Raw genomic sequence first — 19,240 nt, 5'->3', positions numbered from 1 at the left:
GACTGGAAAGGGGGACAATCCGAAGGGTGACGTGGCGGGAAATCCACACACATCTCCCTCCACAGACGTTCCACAGCCCCATTTGGTAGTTTGGACACCCTTTGCTCGGTGTGGCCGTGGTGACCCACTCATTGGTGTCTTGCGGGATTCTGACCTTTTCTAATCCACAGCCTGGTCCTACAAAGGTTCACTGCAATTTCCCAGCCAGAGCAACTGGGGACATAACACCATGTGCCTGGGTCCCGGCAACATAGCAAAGTCACTCAGGCGGAGCCATGTGAATTGGCTAATGTCCAACCACACTGTACCCACAAAAGTGGTGATTTCATAGATTCACCCTGAAGTAGCGCTGTTGGCCTTGGGGTTGTGGGAAGAGGAACGTCTGGTGGGGGCGAAACCTTATTTGTAGAGTGGCGTTTGCTTTTTTCTTCCATTTGTGGTTCGGCTTTTCCTTCTTTATATTCCTTTATATTCTAGGAAGTATCTGGTTGAAACAGACCCTGATAATCTGTCACCTTATGGACTCCAGGCCAGGGCCCCAACCCTGGCCCTGTTGACACCGGGGCCAGATAGCTCTGAGGCGTGGGGCTGCCCTGGGCGCTGTGGGGTGTTGAGCAGCATCCCCAGCCTCTAGTACCGCCCCTGTTGAGACAACAAAAAATGTATCCAGATGTTGCCCAGGGCCCTCAGGGGGGCAAAGATGAGAACCACAACTCAGTTCGGCTTCCATTTGGGGGGGGGGCAACCAGATGGACTTAGCACACATTCTCTTGCCTGTATCATTAAAAGACCAGCCACCACCAAGTTCTAGGAAGTCCACAGTATCCAAACGCAGGAGGAATTGTGTTTCTGTGCTCGGGCGGGAGGGGCGCTGTGGGCAAACGGGCTGGGGGACTCAGACCCTGATCATTTGTTGTGAAGCCGCATGTGCATCTCCACCTGTGGGTAGAGGGGACCAGCACCAGGTAAACGGCCCTGGTAGGCGGGCCGCAGCCGGGGCTCTTGGTAAGTCTGGAGCCTGCCTGCGGGGTGCTGCGTGGGCGTCCTGCTCTTGCAGGTATGACGTGTGCCCTCGGGAGACGCGCTCCTTGGAGGAGTGCAGGATGTGGGCGGATGGTCTTCCATCTCCAAAACACGGTGCTGGCGAACGGATCTACTTCATTCCAGCATCATATTCCGTCCTTTGGGGGCCTCTGGCTCTTCACAAGCAGCAGGTGCCCTCTCTTTCCCCCTCCTGGGGGAGGCCTGGGCTCCCCTCCCAATGGCCTAACCAGCTATTATCACCAGCACATGCAGGGGTATAATTACATCTACATCAATAATCAAATTTTGAGGAGAGGACAAATCAATGAGGTTCCTGTGTTTCCTTAGGAGAAAAACACCAGAAATGATGCTTCTGTCTCTGCTGACCAACAGAGAAGGAAGGGGAATACTTAAACGTCCAGTTGGAGTTATTAGCAACAAACCAGCAAAGTCACATAGCAGCAGGAAGTGAGACAGCTGTCGGGGGACTGTTTGGAGCAGTTGGCCCAAATAAAGATTTTTGAAGAGAGCCCATCTTCTTTGCTCCTGGCAGTTGCCTGGTCGGGAAAATCAGGGAAGGGGCTGGCGGCAATGAGTTTTGGTGAACAAAGGACACAGCAGAGATTTAGTTCACACCCTCTAATTAAGGGAATTCTTGTCCACCCCCCTGGTGGGGGCTCCTGTGTAGGCAGAGTCTGTCCCTGGGAGGGCCCTGTGTGCCGGGGTAGTTTATAGTGTCTGGTGTTTTACGCCCCGGTTCGTGGTGGTTTACTCTGCGGTTTGTGGTGATTTACTCCGTGGTTCCTGGCAGTTTACTCTGTGATGTGGGGCGGTTTCCTTCATGGGTCCTTCTGCTTTACTCCCTGGTTCTTGGTGGGTTATTCTGTGGTCTGGGGTGGCTTATGCTGTGGTTCGCTCGGGTGCTCATTTCTAATGAAGAACTGAGTGGAGACTTACAGAGTAGAATCTGGAAGCTTCCAGCAGACCTGAGAGAAGGTTCTCTAGAGCTTTGCTTTGTCCCTGTGTTCAAAGGAAGCATGAATTTGAGAGAAAGAAAGAAAGAAAGCTGGGCAGGGGCCCTGGGCTGTCCGATCCAGAAAGCCCAGGCTGTTGACCTTGAGGGAGGTGACATTCTTGGCTTCAGGTACAGCTTGTAAGGGAATCCTTGTTTCAGAATCCCGAGGTGCTGGGGCTGCTGGGCCTCCTCAGTGGGCGGGGCTCCAGGAAGAGGCAAGGCAGACAGGCTAGTCTCCTTGGGGCACGGGGGCCTGGCGGGCAGAGAGCGAAGGCTGCCCCGCACTGCCGGGGGATGGGAGCCCTCATATGCTCTCCCTGTGTGTTCCGCAGAAGGGACTGTTTGCTTTATTTATTTAAATATTGATTTTAAGTAGGTGTTTGCAACTCTTAGAACTTAAAAAAAAAGAAAAAAGTTTAAGAGGTTTGTCAGCAGGTGGAAAAAACCTGGAAAAAGATTTTTCTTCTCAGAACCACTTACTTGAGTCTATGTCAGGGTGCTGGAGAGAAACAGAACCCGCAGGGTGGATGTGCGTACACAGACTCAGGCATAGACATGGGCCAGACACACACAGAAAGCGAGAGACGGGGATAGAGCAAAGGCGTCTAAGACCTACAGGGCGGGAGACCCAGGGAAGAATGGGTCTTGCAGTTTTGAGTCCAAGGTCAGTCTGGTGGGAAAACCCCCTCTTCCCCAGAAACCTCAGTCCGGTTCTGTTAAGGCCTTCAATATTGCTTGGATGAGGCTCACCGACATCATGTAGAGTGATCTGCTTTACTCAAAGTCTACCAATTTTAATGTTAATCTCATCTACAAGATACCTTCACAGCAACATCCAAACATCTGGGCACCGAGGCTGGCCAAGATGACACAAAATTAACCGTCACACTGGGAGAAAATGCTGAGCTCTTGGTTTTTCCCTTGGTTGAACCCAGCAGTCCCCAAATGAGCTGGGCAGCTTTCTTCTCGGACGTGCTTGCACTTCTGCGTGTCCTGGTGTCAGACTGGTACAAGGCCGCCCCCTGGGAAGTCAAGACTCACACAGAGCAGGCAGGAAGGCCTGGGAAGTCTGAGGATTCCACAGCTGGGTGTTTCCACAGGCGGCTGCTGGAGCAGAGTTTGTGCAAAGGAGGCCCCAGCTGGGCAGCCTCAGGCCCTCCCTCTGGCCTCCCTGAGAACACACTGTGGTCACGGAGTGTTCCCGCTAGAAGGCGGTTGACCCTGGGTCAGGGGGGGAGCCTGCGCCCAGGTGGGCTCTTTGAGGGGTACTCTGTGTGGACTGCATGTGTGGCCAGCCCTCTCCACTGACTGAGGAAGCCTTTTCTGTTCACTTGCAGCCGTCCAGCAGCTTCCCAGCCTCGCCCTCCACTGACCTCTCTCTGTCCGAGGACACGCAGCCTCCGTCCCAGTCCAGCTCCAGCTTCGGGCTCCCGCCCAACGCCCCGCCTCTCTATGCTCCAGCCCCTTTCCTCCCTGGGGAGAAGCCTCCCCCCTACGCACCGTGACACAGACAGGGCAGACTGAAAAATAACTTCTCTTCTGATTTGTTAAAAAACAAAGCAGCCTCTGCAAAGCCAGCTTCTGTGGCCAGCCTCCTAGAGACATCAGGAGAAGGTTTCTGAAGTATGTGCCCTCTGTCCCCTCCTGGGCACATCCAGGCAAGGAGAGGCCAGGACTAGTGGTGAGGACGGAGCCCCAGGTGACCCAGGCCCGGGTGGCACCTCTGCTTGGTCGCTGAGCCCAGCATGTAAACCAGACACCAAACAGCTGAAATTTCTAACTCTCACCACTTACATAACACCAAGTTTTATTTGCCTACAAATTTTTATTTCCTCCTAATTAGTTAGTTATTATTATTTTGGAAAGGGGATATGACCTGGGATAGCCATTGTTTTTAAAGGAAATGTGTTAAATGTTTACATATTTCTGTGGGCCCCCGAGAAGGGGCAGGGTCTCCACTCCAGTGCTTGTTCTCCTGGCATTTACTTGCTTGAACGAAAAGGCGCTCTGGCTCAAACATAAAGTGTTGTTTCTAAGGCCCGTGCGTCGACCGTGGTCTGTGTGTGTGTTGTCATTTACAAATCTGCCATCACACCTAGAGAGGGTTTTGTTACCTGAGGCTGCGTGTTTCCTATTTAAGGCTTCTGGGCTTCCACCTGTCATCCGTGGAGTGGGGCCACTGGTCTGCTCTACAGGGCAGCCTGTACGTTTGCCCCACTAGAGTGGGCGGCTTCTGAGGCCCTTTGGCCAGAGAGCCTGGGGTACAGCTCTGCCTATCACAGACCGAGGGCCCAGTGTGTACCCACCTGCTGCCAGACACACCTGAGGCAGTAGGTGGGCACAGCCTTGGAAATGGTCAGAAATCCTGGTTGAGTGATAGGCCAGAGCCCCTAAATGACAGTCCTGGACCATTGGGGGAAAGAGTAAGGGAGGGGAAGAGGGGAGAGGAGGAAGGTGAGGGAGGGAAAGGAGCGTTTTAAGAAGACATGGTCTCCTGCTCCCCCCTGCTGGCTGCTGGCTGAGGACGCAATTCTGTCTGACAGACAAAATAGTCTCACCTGCATAGAAATGCCTCATGTTTAATTTTCTGAGCATACGGAAAGCTTCCTCTAAAGAAGGTAAACACACACATTCAAATAAGGAAGCAACACACCTAGAACACAGCAAACATGGGGTGAGCCAGGACCCGGAGTCTGGCTAACTGACCTTGGGAAGGGTACTGAGTACAGACCGGGAAGAGAAAGGCCCGGTCGCTGGGCCGGTGAGCCGTCCTTAGTTAACGTGGGCACTGTTTTGTTAAACTCAGACTCACCCACCCTAGTGTTTTACAGGAGAACCTGAAATGACAGTGGCCCCACATAGCACTGGCCTCCACAGGACAGGGATGGGGTCCCCTACTTCCTGTCAGACAGGAGGTGCCCACCCTCTGGGTTTCATCTAAACGGGAAAGATGGCGCTTTCTTGTTAATAGGAAAATTTCTTTTATTAGTTGAGACTGTGGAGAGTAGGAAGTGAGGCCACCACAGTCAGACCCATGCAGTGTCAGAGCTTGGGAGCAGGCCATCTATCTGACCCTGGGTCCAATACACACGACTGAATGTCATTAATGATAATAAGGTGGCAGCACCACCCCACCTCCCCTGTGGCTGATGTGTCTGGGGTCACATAGCAAGGACCTCAAAGAGCGACACTCTTGCCTGGAGTTTAAGAACCAAACTGTTCAACTGAGCCAGGAGGTCTTTGCAATCTAAGACGCTGAACCCGTTTGGGGGTTTCTTATTCCAGGAGCACTGGGCAGGGGAGAGAGTTTGGCTGCAGGAATCCTGAGAGTGTAAAGAGCACCTGCTGGGCCTGCAGCAGGAGGAGGGCCACCCCCCTGTGGGCGGGGCTCGAGCTTCATCAGGGTCCCTGACGTCCTGGGTGCTAACAGCAGAGAAGCTGAGTTGCAGAGCTGGCAGCCAGCCTGTGCCAACTGGACCTGTGCCAACTGGTCACCAACCCCAGAGGACAGCCGGGTGCCAGAGAACACAGGGACAGCCTTCATCCCCCACACATGACCCAGGGTCAGAGACATGCAGCGGCGTCAGTGTTTCCCCAGACTGTTCGCACAGCGTCGCCCAAACCCACTTCTGTCTGTCCTGCAAAATCTTTTAATCTAGCCTAGAGCCAAGATTGATAAAAAGTATTAAGCTCCGAGGCCAACAATTTTGCTCTTGCCCACAAAAATGTCTTTATCCCTTGCCCCAGCCACAAAGAATGTGAACAATTCAACTTCCAGTCTGGGGTTGGCTCCCAGGCCACCTCCCCCACCTTCTACATGCTGCATGTGCCTATACCTGTTCCCCAGTCCCCAGGCCATCTGCCCCACCTCCTGCATGCACTCACACTTGGTCCCCTGGTCTCCAGGGATAGCTTCTCCACCCCTGGCACATGGCACTGGCCACGCCCAGCCTGCAGTATGGTCTGGGTGCCATTCCCCAGTGTAGGAGGGGATCATCTCTGCCAAAGCCTTTGCCTTGCTACCGTGGACCCTGACCTGGCTCTGCCTGAGTCTTGATGCTCCATAGGACCTGGACCCAAAGCTCTGATGGGCACCCCCCTCAGACGGGTCTTCTGCTGAGTTTACCCTGCCTCATTCCTGTTTGCAGATGACAGTGGGGGCTCAGGGTGCCTGGGCTGGAGTCTGGTGGGGCGGGATGTGTCAGGAAGGCTGCTGATGGGTGCAGCGTTCCCTTGACAACGACTTTTGCAGAGCAGAAGTTTTAACTTTAATGAAGTCCACCTCATCGGTTCTTTCTTTCATGGCTTATGCCTGTGATGTATCTACAAAGCCATTGCCACATCCAAGGTCATCTAGATTTTCTTCTATGTTGTCTTCTAGGAGTTTTATGGGGTTTTTTTTACATTTAGGTCTGTGATCCATTTTGAGTTAATTTTTGTCAAGAGTGTAAGATCTGTGTAGATTTTTTTTTTTTTTTTTTTTTTTTGCTTGTGGATGGATGTCCAGTCGTTCTAGTTCCACTTGTTTAAAAAGACTGGTTTTGGTCCATTGTATTGTCTCTGTGCCTTTGTCAAAGGTCAGTTGGCTGTATTTATGCGTGTCTGTTTCTGGACTTTCTATTCTGTTCCATGGATCGATTTATCTCTTCTCTCGGCAACACCAAGCTGCACTGTAAGTCTAGAAGACAGGTAGCATCAGTCCTCCGCCTTTGCGCTTCTTGAAGTTGTTGCTTTTACCATGGCCCAATTTTAAAATCTTTTCCTTTACCGTTAGAGCATTTTGTGTTTTATTTAAGAAACAGTTCTCTATTCTAGGTCCTGAAAATATTCTCCTATCATAGGGGTCAGTACAGTTTTTCTGTAAAGGGCCAGACAGTATTGTAGGTTTTGAGGGTAGTAGGTGCATAGCAACTACTTAACTCTGCCATCTTAGTACGTAAGAAGATGTAGGTCACAGTAAATTACTGGATATGACTGTGTGCCAATAAAGCTTTATTAACAAAGACAAGAGAAGATCACATGGGGCCCACAGGCTATAGTTATACATTATCTTCTAAATGCTTTACAGATTACTGTTAGACTACATATATACCCTGCCCATAGTTAACTCTCTGTGTTACATCAGGTAGCGGTCAAATTTCCTTTTCTTTAATGCGGTGGTTTTCAACAGCAATGATTTTGTACCCAGGAGACATCTGACGGCGTCTGAAGACGTCTTTGATCGTCAAGTATATGTGTGTTGTGGGGGGGGGGGGTGTCCGAATGATACCTAGCGTGTAGCCGGCAGGGGTGCTCCTACATGACCCAAATGTATGGAACAGACCTCCACACAAAAAGGCATTCTCGATCAATAGTACCCTATAAATGACCACAAAGAACGAAAATAGACAAGATTATGACTGCTCCTCTCTTTGAAAACACCCTGAAATAAACGCAGACAATAAATGTGCCAATAGCATAATCCATTTCTCAGTCTCCACACGCCAAATCAAATCATCTGCTCTCCTCCTCCACAGTTCATACTAGAGTCCTCCCAGCTCTATCCCCAGGGTGCGCATCAGAATCCTCCCAGCTCCTCCTCCGTAGCCCACAGTCAGAATCCTTCCAGCTCCAAATCCATGGAGCACACTGGGAATCCTCCAGGCTCTACACCATGGTGCACACTCAGAATCCTCCCAGCTCCTCCTCCGTAGCCCACACTTGGAAGGCATGGAGCTCTCTATCACAGGCCCTGCCCAGACTGGACAGTGGCAAGGACGCCAACCCAGCTGGCACAGCTGGGGGACGTATTGCAGCATTTGGCTCTGTACTTGCTATAAGCTTTTTCTTGACTGTAGAGTTAGAATAACCTCTGGCATCCAATGGAAGTCTAACTCAAACCAGGAAGCAGACGTGTGCCTAGCTCTCCCTGGACAGAAGGTGAACCCGAGGTGTCAGAAAGCCTCTGAGATGCTGGCCCCTGTTGTATGTGTTTCTCTGTGGGGCTTCCAGAGTGTCCATTCCCAGGGCTCAGCGTGTCCTTCCTGTTCTCAGCCGTTCTGATCTTCTTGAGGGAATTAGGGCTGATGGGAGGAGACTCCTAGCCAGCCAGGGGAGCATTCCTCAAGAACATTCCAGAGCCGCCTCCACAGTGAACAAAAAACAGAGAGCACCGTGGGGAATGCTGCAGTGACAGTGTCGATAAACAGATCGAGCGGCCCTGGGCTCCTACAGCTGTATGAGGCCCCATGGTGGGCCGCAGGAGTAGAGCTGTGCTCCTCGGCTGTGCTCAGCTGGCTCTGGGGGGCCATCGGGATTGGGCAAGATGTTCTTATTGAGCAGAGGGCGTTCCTGCCTGGGTCCTCCTGGTCAACATGAGAGTCCCCAGGAACTGGGCCCTCATGGACAGCCTGAGGCTACATCCTACAGCTCCAAGCCCTGGCCTGACCAGCTTGGCCCAACCAGGCTACCTGCCCATCCCAGAGCCAGCACAAGGAGCCTGGGTTTGCGGTCCACTTATAGTGTGAGCCGGCACACTTCAGTCACAGACCGAGAGTGGGGAGGCCCACAGAGCCATGAGAAGAGGCTGGGTGAGGACCACCCTCCCACACAGGACCTTGGCTGGCGATGGATACTGGACGAGGACACAGTTGGTGGCAACAGCTCAGGGGCTGCCTGATACACTCTATGCGGCACCAAAACTTTTCCTGCATCTCTTGTTTTCATGCACCGTTTTGGAAAATTACCTGAAGAACCTCTTAGACTAGTTTTCTGAAGCCATGAGCCAACAAAACTTCCACCCAGATGCTGCTTGAAGTTTGGGAGGAACAGCAGCAGAAAGGACACAGCCTGCCCAGCCTGAGCGAGCTGCACCGTGCTTCTGGTGGGGGACGGGGTGCCTGGACATGTACATGGGGTTGTAGAATGGGCAGGGAGCAGAAAAGTGGGTTTGAGCCAGCAGGAGCCCCAACGACACAGTTTGTACCTTCCATGCCTCGGTCCGGTCACCTTTGAGGGGAGCTTGGCTCAGGAGGTCCTCTTGATGGGTGTTGGTGATTGCCGGTTCTTCCCAGTGTCATGGGACCCCTGCGCCTTCAAGGGTGTGCCGACCATCTGGTGCAAAGGGAGGGTTGCTTCCTCCGACAGGGCCACATTTGGGGTCATTCCACCTTGCCAATCCAACCAGGCAGGGGCCTCTGACGCAGTCTTTGAGGCCATTCCCCTCTATTCAGATGTCTAGGGGGACTTCCTCCTCCTTTAGCGGTGCCGCAGCCACGCTGCCTTCACACAGTCATTATTTAGCTGTGGGTGGATTCTTCAGGCTTCTATCCTCCCTTCCAAACCTGCTTATCTCTGAGTCAAGTTGTGACTTATACATATGTTCAGCAGCCAGGAGGACACAAAGACAAAGAAACCTCAACTGCCCGTTTCTGCGTTCGGTGAGTGTAGCTTTTAGGGATTAACCCCATAATGGTGAAGTGCGAAGCTATGGAACAGTTTGCTGCCATCTGAGGAACAACATCTGAAAGTAAACATAACCCAAACCTGCCGGACTGCCTCAGACCATACACACTGTGGTTTGGTATTTTATAAATCAATCAATCAATCTCCACCTTAGAAGAACTATTCAGGTGTCAAGTACAGCCCCCTCCCGATGCCACAAACTTCTCTGGGACCCTCTGCCTGAACAGCAGCCGCAGTGGCCCCAGGGCTGTGGGGCACGTGGCCCCTCCCTGACAGTCACGTCAGGCACAGAACAGACGTGTCCCGCACCCATGGTAACTTTGGCCTTGGGTCTCGCTCTCCCCATCAGGACCACGGGCCTCTGAGTCCTCTGCTGGTTCTGGTGGCTCCCAGCCCCGAATGCATTTTCATGCAGCCAGTGTCGCCATTGCCCCCTACCCTCCTGGGGTCAGAGCGTGAGGGCCGCCTACCCGGCCCCCCCAATCTGTAGACCAGGAGTTGAGGCCCACCGGAGCCTCAGCGGGACCAGTCTCCTGAGTCAGGTGCACCCGACGCCAGACCAGGTGTCATTGCAGCTCTGCTAACAGCCTCTCAGAGAAAACTCGGGGTGAGGGGAGAAGGGTGCGTCCAGGGAGAACACGCTGTCGTTCACCTGCCACCGCCCCACTGAGGAGGGGCGTCGGGGCCAGTGGACCTCCTCCTGAGTAAGTGGGCTCGTGTCTCGCAGAGGGGCGGCTCCACGGGCACTAGGGGCGCAGGTCAGCACCGGGGAGATGCCCAGGAGCGGGCAGAAGTGGCGTCTGGGCACAGGCCCCCTCGGCCTCGGCCCCATGGAGTGAGCCCTCCCTTCTCTCTCTTCACCCTGCGCAGTGGAGCACTGCAGACGCAAAGAGCAGGGACTGCGGACACGGAATTAAAAAGGTTTCTGTAAATATTTTATTTTCCCGTATCTTTAGGTCAGAAAGAAGCATTTGGTAATAAAAAATAACAGAGAATTATGTTCCTGGGTCCCCTCTGGCGTGCGCAGACCTCCCGCCTCCACCCTCAGGCTGGCTCCCCAGAGCCCAGCCTCACGCAGGACGCCTCGGGGCTCGGGGTGTTTCTGGGTTATTAACATTAGTCTTCTCAACTATTTACACATATTTTACAAGGTAAAGAAAGGTCTCAAGAGAACTCAGCTTGCGAGGATTCAGTGTTTCGGGAGCAGCTCACGCGGGGCGGGCTGGGGTGCCTGACACCTTCCCTTCCTGCTCGTTTCGGAGAGAAAGTGTGAGGAGTGCTGTGTGGCCTCTTGTTTTGCAGCAGTGGTCAGTCTAGGGGGTGGCCTGCTTGACCGGGGGACAGGAGTGTGATGTGATGTCGCTGTGTTTGTAGGCGGCCTCGTCCAGGTCCAGCGCCTTCTGGTTGACCTCCAGCGTCATGCAGCCGCGGTAGAAAGCTGTGACTGGCACTGAGGTCACCGGCACATCTGGGCCAGGGGGGAAAGAACAAACACCGTCTTAGGAGGCTGGGCTCCCCACCCTGGCGTCCCCCGCCACAGTGCTCCCTGGCACCGTGGGTACCTCTCCATCGCTGGCCTTTCTCCTCAAGGGCACTATTTCCATTGCTTCCAGAACACAGCCATCCCGGCTTGGCTACATGCCAATAGGCAAGCACTAAACAGCTGCCAGTCAGGCTTTGGTGAGAAACTTCCCTTCACCCCCCAAGGAAGTACACAGATAGTCATGCCAGTTAAATAAATATTATCTTCTTCTTGGCCCCGCTGAATCATCCATGCTGCGGGGCTCCCCGGCCCTCTCACCCTCTTCAAAGCTTTGTTTGTTGAGACTCAATGAGGTTTGTGTCTGGTAGCCAAGGCAGAAAGCCCGCTCTCTGAAGCAAGTGAAAACCTGCGCCATGCCAGGGGCGCAGACGGAGACTGGCTTACGTAACAGCACCTGGCCCTCGCCTGCCTTTTCACCTTGTTGCCCTGACCGCTCGGCTCGTGACAGGCAACACGGGCAAGGACACCCTCCCTGTGGCGAGAAACACTTCCCGCCCGTTTGTAGGAGGCAGCTGCACGCTGGCCCTCCCCGGACTCAGGAGGAGCTGGTGGCTACTCTGTTAACGGCTGCAGCAGCTGGGCACCTGGGCTCAGGGAGGAAGGCAGGCCCGGGGCCCTGGGGCGCCTGATTCCAGCCTGGCCCCAGCAGCTGGGCCTCCCGGTGGGTCTGGGCCAGAGCCACTGTATGGCGCATGCTCAGCTGGGTGCTCCTGGAAGACGTAGAGGGGTGGGGGGCGGGTTCAGGCCAATGCTTGCTCCCGGAGAGCATGTTCTCAACCTCAACTCTGAGCTGCTAAGCTGGTGCTGACAAACACAAAGGCAGCACAGTGCCAGACAACAAACCTGCCTGTTTTCTCTGCTGTAAAACAAGAGCCCATCCCAGTATGGAGAGTCCCAGGTTCAGTCTGGGGTGAGTGAGTTGGGGATGGGCAGGACAGCCACTGCGCCCACCTCCAGGCGTGCAGCCCGCAGGGAGCCCTACCTGGCAGTCCCCCGACGAAGGTGAGCACAGAGCCCTGCAGGTGCCTCCCGAGGACGGCCAGCCTCTCTTGCAGCTCTGCAGGGCCCACTTCACTCTGGCCTTTGGTGCCGTCAACCACCAGGGTGGCTCCGCCCTTCTGCATGGAGATGGTCACCACGTGCTCTTGGCTGTCACAGACCTTGATCTCCATCAGGGCCAGGGTGACATTCTCCACAGCCAAGACGACCAGCTGCAGGGGAGAAGCACACCTGAGCACGCAGGGGGGAGGGCGGTGCAGCCCTGCAACTTACCCCTTTGTATGCCCTGTTCTGGGCTAGAGGCCTGCTGGTCTCTCCCGTGCCCCGAGCCTTCCTGGACAGTGGGGGTCTCCTGTGGGCCAGGGGGTATCACAGGAGGCCACCGACACAGAGCAGCAAGAGCAGGCAACAAACAAAAACACCCCAGCAGGCAGCCGGGCCCTGTAGCCTGGGTTGCTCACGCTGGGCAGCACACACACGCCTCTGACACCATGGGCCAGAAACACACGCTGATAACAGAGCAGAGACTGTGTGACAGAGGCCACAATCGCTCGCTGACAACCCAAGAACCCAGAGCAGAAGCTCCCTGCAGCACCAGCGGTGCTGCCCTCTCCTCTCCGGGCCTGGGTGGTCACCCCAGCTGCTCATTCCAAATGCCGGGCACTGGTGCGAGAGGGACCCGTGCCTTGGGGGTGGTGAGTGAGTCTGGCTCTAAACCGAACTGGATCATGCCTCGTCCTGGTCAGCAGAAGAGCTTGACTGCCTTGAGGACAGGCTGGCTTGGTGAACACATACCCCTCTGGGTCAGCCCCTTTTCCCACTCTGGACAAAGGCAAGAGAATAAAATCTATTTCCAGTGCCTCTCAGCTGTTCTCTAAGAAAAGAGTCAGCCCAAAGACCAGAGACAGTTGACTCGAGTCAGGAGACAGTGGGAGAGGTGGGGACTGCGTTGAAGTGGACGGGGCAGGCCGTGTCTAGATGTCTAACTGTACTCAGGGCTCTGCCTCTGTCATCCAGGGAACGGCGTTCTCAGGGGGTCCAGGCTGTACAACTCACTTTTCAAGAGAAAATGGGAACCTGATTTTGGGAGTGAAGTCATCTGACTTAAAGGTGAACAACTAATTCAAACAGTTCTAAACCACTGAGCTGGCCAACTGTGTAGGCGGGAAAGTCACCCCACTGTGCAACTGCCTCGAAGGCCCCTGGCTTCCCCAGCCTACAACAGCGAGGACATATAATGGTGTCAGGTGACCTGTGTCAACCATGTCCCCAAGCCTAGCTTGGCTGGTTAGACTCTGCTAAGAGATGTGTGGGGATGGGACAGAACTTCCCGAGGCAGGTACTGAATGACCTGACCCCAGGAAGGGCTGCTGGGGCCCTGAGGGTGGACAGGCCCAAAGGCTGATTGCTGGATGCTGGGGCAGCCCCTCCACCCTCAGGCAGGATAGCACATGGTACCTGTTTTTTGAGCTTCTTGGTGGAGTGGTAGTCGACTAGGGCCACAGAGAGGGCGACAGCGTGGTTATCACCCACCAGTGCAAACAGCACCCCTGTGTCGGTGGCGGGGCGGATCCGAGCCACCACCTCTATTTCCCAGGTAGTTTCAGTCCCGACGTCCGGAGATGTCCGTGCTGCGAAGAAGGCGGCGCATAAAGAGGCCATACAAACGAGGGAGAGACGGGAGTGAGCAGAACGCACCAGCAACAGCTCCCAGCCCGGCCCTGGGCAGCAGAAACGCTGGCCTGGCTGCAGATGCAGGTGGGAAGCTGAACAATCACTCAATGTCCAGCTTTTAAGAAGCCTTCGCTGCCTGAGCCCACAGCGCCTGTAGCTGGGAAGCACAGGACAACCTGGGCCCTTGTTCAGGCTCCACCCACAGTCAAAAGGCACTGGGGCCACCCGAGGACAGCTGCTTCCTTCCTGGCCATGCCAGCACCCTGAGCTCCCAAATGCCCCCGTGAGTGACCATCGGACCAGACACTCAGACCCGCTGAGACCGCAAGTGCCGGTGTGCCACATGGTCTGTGGGCATCCCCCGCGCCTGGGCCCCCTCACTTCTTCTCTTGCAGGACTAAGATCTTTCTGCGGAACGCCCTGGAGCTTCGTAGCCCTCCATCGCACCACGTCTCACTTGTGGCTTTCAGGCAGTTCTACAGGGTTGGAAGTACTTCGAATCAATAGTTTAAAAGCAACGCAAATAGAAGCTGCCGCTAGCATCGTTTCAACAGACCATATACAATTTTATATTCTGAGTTGCGATTTTTTTTACTACTCTAATCCCTCAGTGGAGTGATTTTTTTATTTATATGTATACTCATATGTGAGTGATATGATATATCATATATAATGTATCTAAATGAAATGTGTATATAATATGTATATATTTTAACACAAACAGCCCCCAATACCACTTTTGGGTAGAAAGGGCTGCATCCTGGTTCTCGGAGGGCAAAGTCCACCCCGTGTTTCCTCCTCCTGTCTGAATCACCTGCTGATGAAGATGCCAGAAGAAAGCCTCTGCCCTCTTGGTTCCTAAGAGTGTCTATCTCAGCAGAACTTCGAAGTCCTGACAAAGGAGCGCGTTTAGGCCGAATGACACCGAAGCAGTGTCCCCCTGCATTCTAGGTCAGGATGGGGTTAGTGTCAAGGGTGGATCATGATGCTGGCTTCTGTGTCTTCCCCACAGGACTGTGAGCTCCTCGAATGATCTGTGGCCCCTCCCTAAGTGGGGTCTCTAGGGTCAGTCCTCAGTGATTGCTCATTGATTTGAATGCAGAGAATTAGAAAAATGACTACACATACACACACACACACACACACACACACACTCCTCCTCTGTTGCCAAGTTTTCCCTTTACTTGTGAAGGAAGAGAGAAGAGTGTTTGTTCTCTGGCATGTAAGTTTCCCCTCGATGGGGTTCAGCGCCTGGCTGCTTGTCAGAGCGTTTTGAAGGCACCAGTGCCTCAGCTCTCCTAGGGCGTTTTCTTGGGCACAGGATGGGCTCTGGCACACACCCCATCCCACCCCGGGCTTCACAGACTTCGAGGCCTAGTGAGTCCAAACCGATTTTGAACTACCACAGAGTGAAAGAGTATAGGACCTGTGATTTCTCAATGAGTCTTTTCTGTGCTATAGAATGGGCATGAATGGCATAGTCAAGATTTATTAAAAACGCATAGAGTTAAATACCAGTTGGACTTCGCTGTCATAAAACGTACAGACCAAAACCACACAGCAAAAACCGTAAGCAGACTGTGCCGTGTACAGTAATGGGAACGTCCGTAGTCATTGGAGACCATACCTGTGATGTCTTTGTTACACCGTGAAAACTATTCATAATATTAAGTGAAAAGAGAATGAAATGTTTTCTATTACATGATTTGATTTTAAACACTATAATGGTGTCCTAGCTTTGTATGCATAGAGATGAAGACTAAAGCAATAATGCATGTATTGTATTAGGAGGTACAATTAGGAGCGAATGGTTCTTTCCCCAAAAATACCTGTACGACATGGTACTGCTCTGACAGTTACAGCGAAGGGACGAAGGGGGATGGTGACAGGACATCCTGAGAGGATGGCCTGCCTCACTAAGTAGGGAGGAGCAGGTCTCATCTCCTCCGGCTGGATGGGCCCTCCTTGAACTTGGAGGTCCCACTGGGTGCTGGAGGTGACGTGTGCAGGTGAGGTCTGAGGAGGGAGCATGCTGCCTGCCTGGGCTGATGAGCAGGGGCAAGACTGAGTGTGGGGGTTTAAAAGGAGTTTAGGAACAGGGAGGGGCGGGGGACACCCCAGTGAGACGTTTGCGGGGTGGGAATGAGGAGAGAGGGCTGGCAAAGCCAGAACTGGCCCCAGGAGAGGTGGCCATTGCAGCGCCACTGGGATCCTGGGCAGCTGGGGCCACAGAAAGGGGAGCGTGAGGAATCCCAGAGAGCCTGCAGGGCCGGGGTGTGGGCCAGGAGCCAGAGGGGCTCAGGATGTGCCCGGCAGAGCTACCAGATGGAGAAAGCTCCAACGTGCATTCCGTGGGCGCACCCCAGGGGCCTGTGACCCTGCCGGAAGCGCCTGCACACTTCTGTGCACGTGCCTCCCTGGGCCAGGACCTGTGGCTCCTCTGACCTGCTCAGGCTCAGAGCCACTCAGGTCTATGAACCCAGGCAGAGTATCGAGGGAGGGCTCCCGCTAGTGTACGCTCCAGAAGCAAAGGTTAACTTAAGGAGAAGAGTAGGGAACATCTTGTGAGTCCAGAACCAAACAACCAAATTTCTTAGCCACCTACCACCCATCCAATCTTTCATACTGGTGTTCTCAGAAGAGTGTCTCTATCGGGATGGCCAAAAATTTCATTTAGTTTTTTCCGTACGATGGCTCTACCAGTGCTTAGTTGTCTTTAACTTCATTTGGAACAATTTTGTTAGATCGTACTGTGACAGCTGTCATATCAGCGTGCATTAAAAAAAAAACATCAAAATTGGTGGATTTTTGTGCAGCCATTTTAATATTGAAGATGGAAGAAGATAAGGAACATTTCTGGCATATCATGCTTTGTTATTTCAAGAAAGGTAAAAATGCAACCGAAGCACAAAATACGATTGGTGCAGTGTGTGGAGAAGGCGCTGTGACTGACTGAATGGGTCAGAAGTGGTTTGCGAAGTTTCTTGGTACTACTGACATTTTGGACAAATAATTCTTTGCTGTGGGGCTGTCTTATGCATTGGAAGATGTTTGGCAGCACCCCTGGCCTCTGCCCACTAGAAGCCAATAGCAGGAAATAACTGACATACTCAAAATGTCCAAAACAACAAAGTTATTTGTGAAAATGAAAAATATGTCTTATTTTATGGAAAAACCATATATGGAATCTTTGGCCAATCCAATCAATCATGCAATTTGGAATGTTAATTCATTTCATGTAAAGTTTACGTTTAAATGAATGCTCATGTGTCGGTATGTTAGGATTGTTTTTACTGTGAATTGTCACTAATTTGATAATAAAAGGAAAGAGACAAATGTGTTGTGTTTTGTTGTAAGAAATTAAGGGCCCTGTTTACAGAAGCCAGGAGGGCATCTGGGCCCACGTCTGCAGCTACACTCACTTCCTAGGCTACGCTCTGATGGACAAGGGACTCCCAACCAACCTCAGGTCCAACCCCTAGACATCCCCACACGCACACTCTGTGCGCAAACAGCGTTCAGGGCCCCGGCCCGCCACACCTGGCCCGCCACACCTGCCTGCCCTCTAGTCCGCCCATCTCTCCCGCCTTCTTCCTGCTGGGTGTAGGTACCGCACACCAGTTTCTTGTTCCTTTCGCTGTTTTTTTCCCTCCAGGTATAAATGAAAGCTCCTTTGTGGCTTTCAACACTGGCTTGGTGAACCTCAGTTCACCTGAGAATGTCAGCCTTCCTGGCAGTGTTTGGGCTGGGCCACCGGCTCCCACTCCTCCTAGGTGGCCTCTCTCCTTCTCCAGTTCTTCACTTTCTTTTAAAACTTGGGGGCACTGGGTGCTGAAAGCAGTCACACTGTGATTTTCAGGTACTGCCCCCTTTTTAGTCCTCAGGAGTCAGTAGTGACTGCAACGTCAAGTACAGTTTGGGGAGTTTCTCCATCCACCTGGACAAAACTAAGCTTGTCTTGTCTCAGAACCTTCTGCAAAGCGCCCTCTTACAGCCTTCCCATCCTACCCAGCCTCCCCATCTCAGCCACCGCAGCACCAGCAGGGTGGCCGTCCTCTCTCCATCTGTCATTTCTTCCTCACTGGCTAACTTGCCCCGCTGCCTGTGCCCCACAGCTCACGGTGGGCCCAGCTTATCCCTGGCATTGTCATTCTAGGTAAGAAGCTGCTTCGCAGTTTTCCTATTGCGTAGCGTACAGTGGCTTGAAGTACAGCCACAGCCATCCCCACCTAGGAGCCGAGACTTACCGTAATCGAGGCTGTAGAAAGCAAATCCACTCCCGGGGTAGAAGGACCCTTTCTCTGTCACAGAGAAGCACTGCATTTTCGTATTCAGTTTTACGGTTTCTTGGATGGTGCTGTCTTCACCGTTCATCAAGTTCCAGCTCCTCATACAGCCATCCAGGCGGGGGTTTATCTGGAAAGACAGAGAAATCCCAGTGGCTTCCCTGGGGCCGCACGGGCTCCCAGATACCATGATGAGAGACCACATGGCTGGTGTGGCTGGTGCCAGCCTCGTCAGATAAGCGGGCTACCCTCTGGGCTCGGGCACGTGGAAATCTACTGCAAAATGGACAAATCCTCCTCATGGAGGGCATTTAACTCACAAAAGGGCACTGTGCTTGTCAGATGACTCGCTGTGGGGTGCCTCTGAGTGCGGCACACGCGGTGAGTCCTCTTTCCGTGCAGGATAAGGAGACCACCGACCAAGTAGTGAACCCCACTTGCTCTGTCTGCATTGGGTGTCCCCACTCACAAAACAGAGCGAAGAGCACTGACCGCACACTGAAGGGATGGATACAGGATGAGGCAACACATACAGCAGCTGCGCCTGGTGTCCTTACCCGGCCCCCAAAAAGCACCCGTGGAGGTAGGTCTGGGGGCCAGAAATACTGATTCAAGCCTGGCCATCCACTTTCTATATGGTTTTGAGCAAATTAGAGCACCACAGCTTTTATCTGAGAAATGAGGAGGGGTAAGGGGTGTCAATGGGAACTACGGGACAGAAGCCCTGGAATGGGGGTTGGATACTGGAGGTCGTGTGTTGGACACCCCTTCTCTACCCTCTGGAGGGAAGGTGGTGCTAACACCACCCACTGGTGGGAACACCAACATACTCCTGACTCATTTTCATATTGGGTGTGGACATCATCATCACAATGCCAAAGATTCTGGCCACGGACAGCAGCATGCTGGGAGATGGAGCAACACAGACGGGGGCAAAGGCATGTGGTACGGGGAAGGGGGAGAAAGGGCAGGACTTTGAAAATGACCAGTACTGACCTCCCCACTGGGTCTTTTTCCCCTACGGAAATCCCGGCAGGGTTACCAACCCAAATGTTCTTGGGAATTGTCCAAAAAAGTTGATTGCTCTTTTTGTTAAAGAATAATTTCATTGTGTTTTTATCTCCACTGCAAAAATAGACATTTTCATTATCAATTCAGGTGAAAACTCAAATGTGTCTCAGAGAAGGAGATGCTGAGATTCAGGACGCAAGCTGCACCTGCTGCTTGTTAGAGTAACTTCTGGGGAACTTTACCTTT

General features: G+C 53.1%; 2 protein-coding genes across 5 annotated transcripts in view; one reads left to right on the top strand and one right to left on the bottom strand.

The window, feature by feature from the left end:
• Positions 1 to 4,044, top strand: part of TMEM255B (transmembrane protein 255B) — a 43,300-nt gene extending 39,256 nt beyond the window's left edge. For 3 of the 4 annotated variants that reach the window (XM_045186693.2, XM_045186694.2, XM_024578975.3), the window contains one exon: positions 3,376 to 4,044. In XM_045186693.2, coding sequence (XP_045042628.2) covers positions 3,376 to 3,543 — 168 coding nt within the window. In that variant the 3' untranslated portion in view covers positions 3,544 to 4,044. Of the gene's footprint in view, positions 1 to 1,371; positions 1,473 to 3,375 lie in introns of those variants that run through there. The other variant, XM_045186695.2, reaches the window with a different exon arrangement.
• Positions 4,045 to 10,394: 6,350 nt separating this feature from the next.
• The window catches only part of GAS6 (growth arrest specific 6), a 47,977-nt gene continuing 39,131 nt past the window's right edge, over positions 10,395 to 19,240 (bottom strand). The window contains exons 12-15 of the mRNA XM_024578859.4: positions 17,945 to 18,113; positions 13,482 to 13,654; positions 12,007 to 12,235; positions 10,395 to 10,949 (exon numbers count right to left, since the gene is read on the bottom strand). Of these exons, the coding sequence (XP_024434627.2) occupies positions 10,795 to 10,949; positions 12,007 to 12,235; positions 13,482 to 13,654; positions 17,945 to 18,113 (726 nt within the window). The 3' untranslated portion in view covers positions 10,395 to 10,794. The remainder of the gene's footprint in view (positions 10,950 to 12,006; positions 12,236 to 13,481; positions 13,655 to 17,944; positions 18,114 to 19,240) is intronic.

This window comes from Desmodus rotundus, chromosome 13 (assembly GCF_022682495.2).
Source record: "Desmodus rotundus isolate HL8 chromosome 13, HLdesRot8A.1, whole genome shotgun sequence".
Lineage (NCBI taxonomy): Eukaryota > Metazoa > Chordata > Mammalia > Chiroptera > Phyllostomidae > Desmodus > Desmodus rotundus.
The sequence above is the reverse complement of the archived record's forward strand: the minus strand, read 5'-3'. Positions and strand labels throughout refer to the sequence as shown.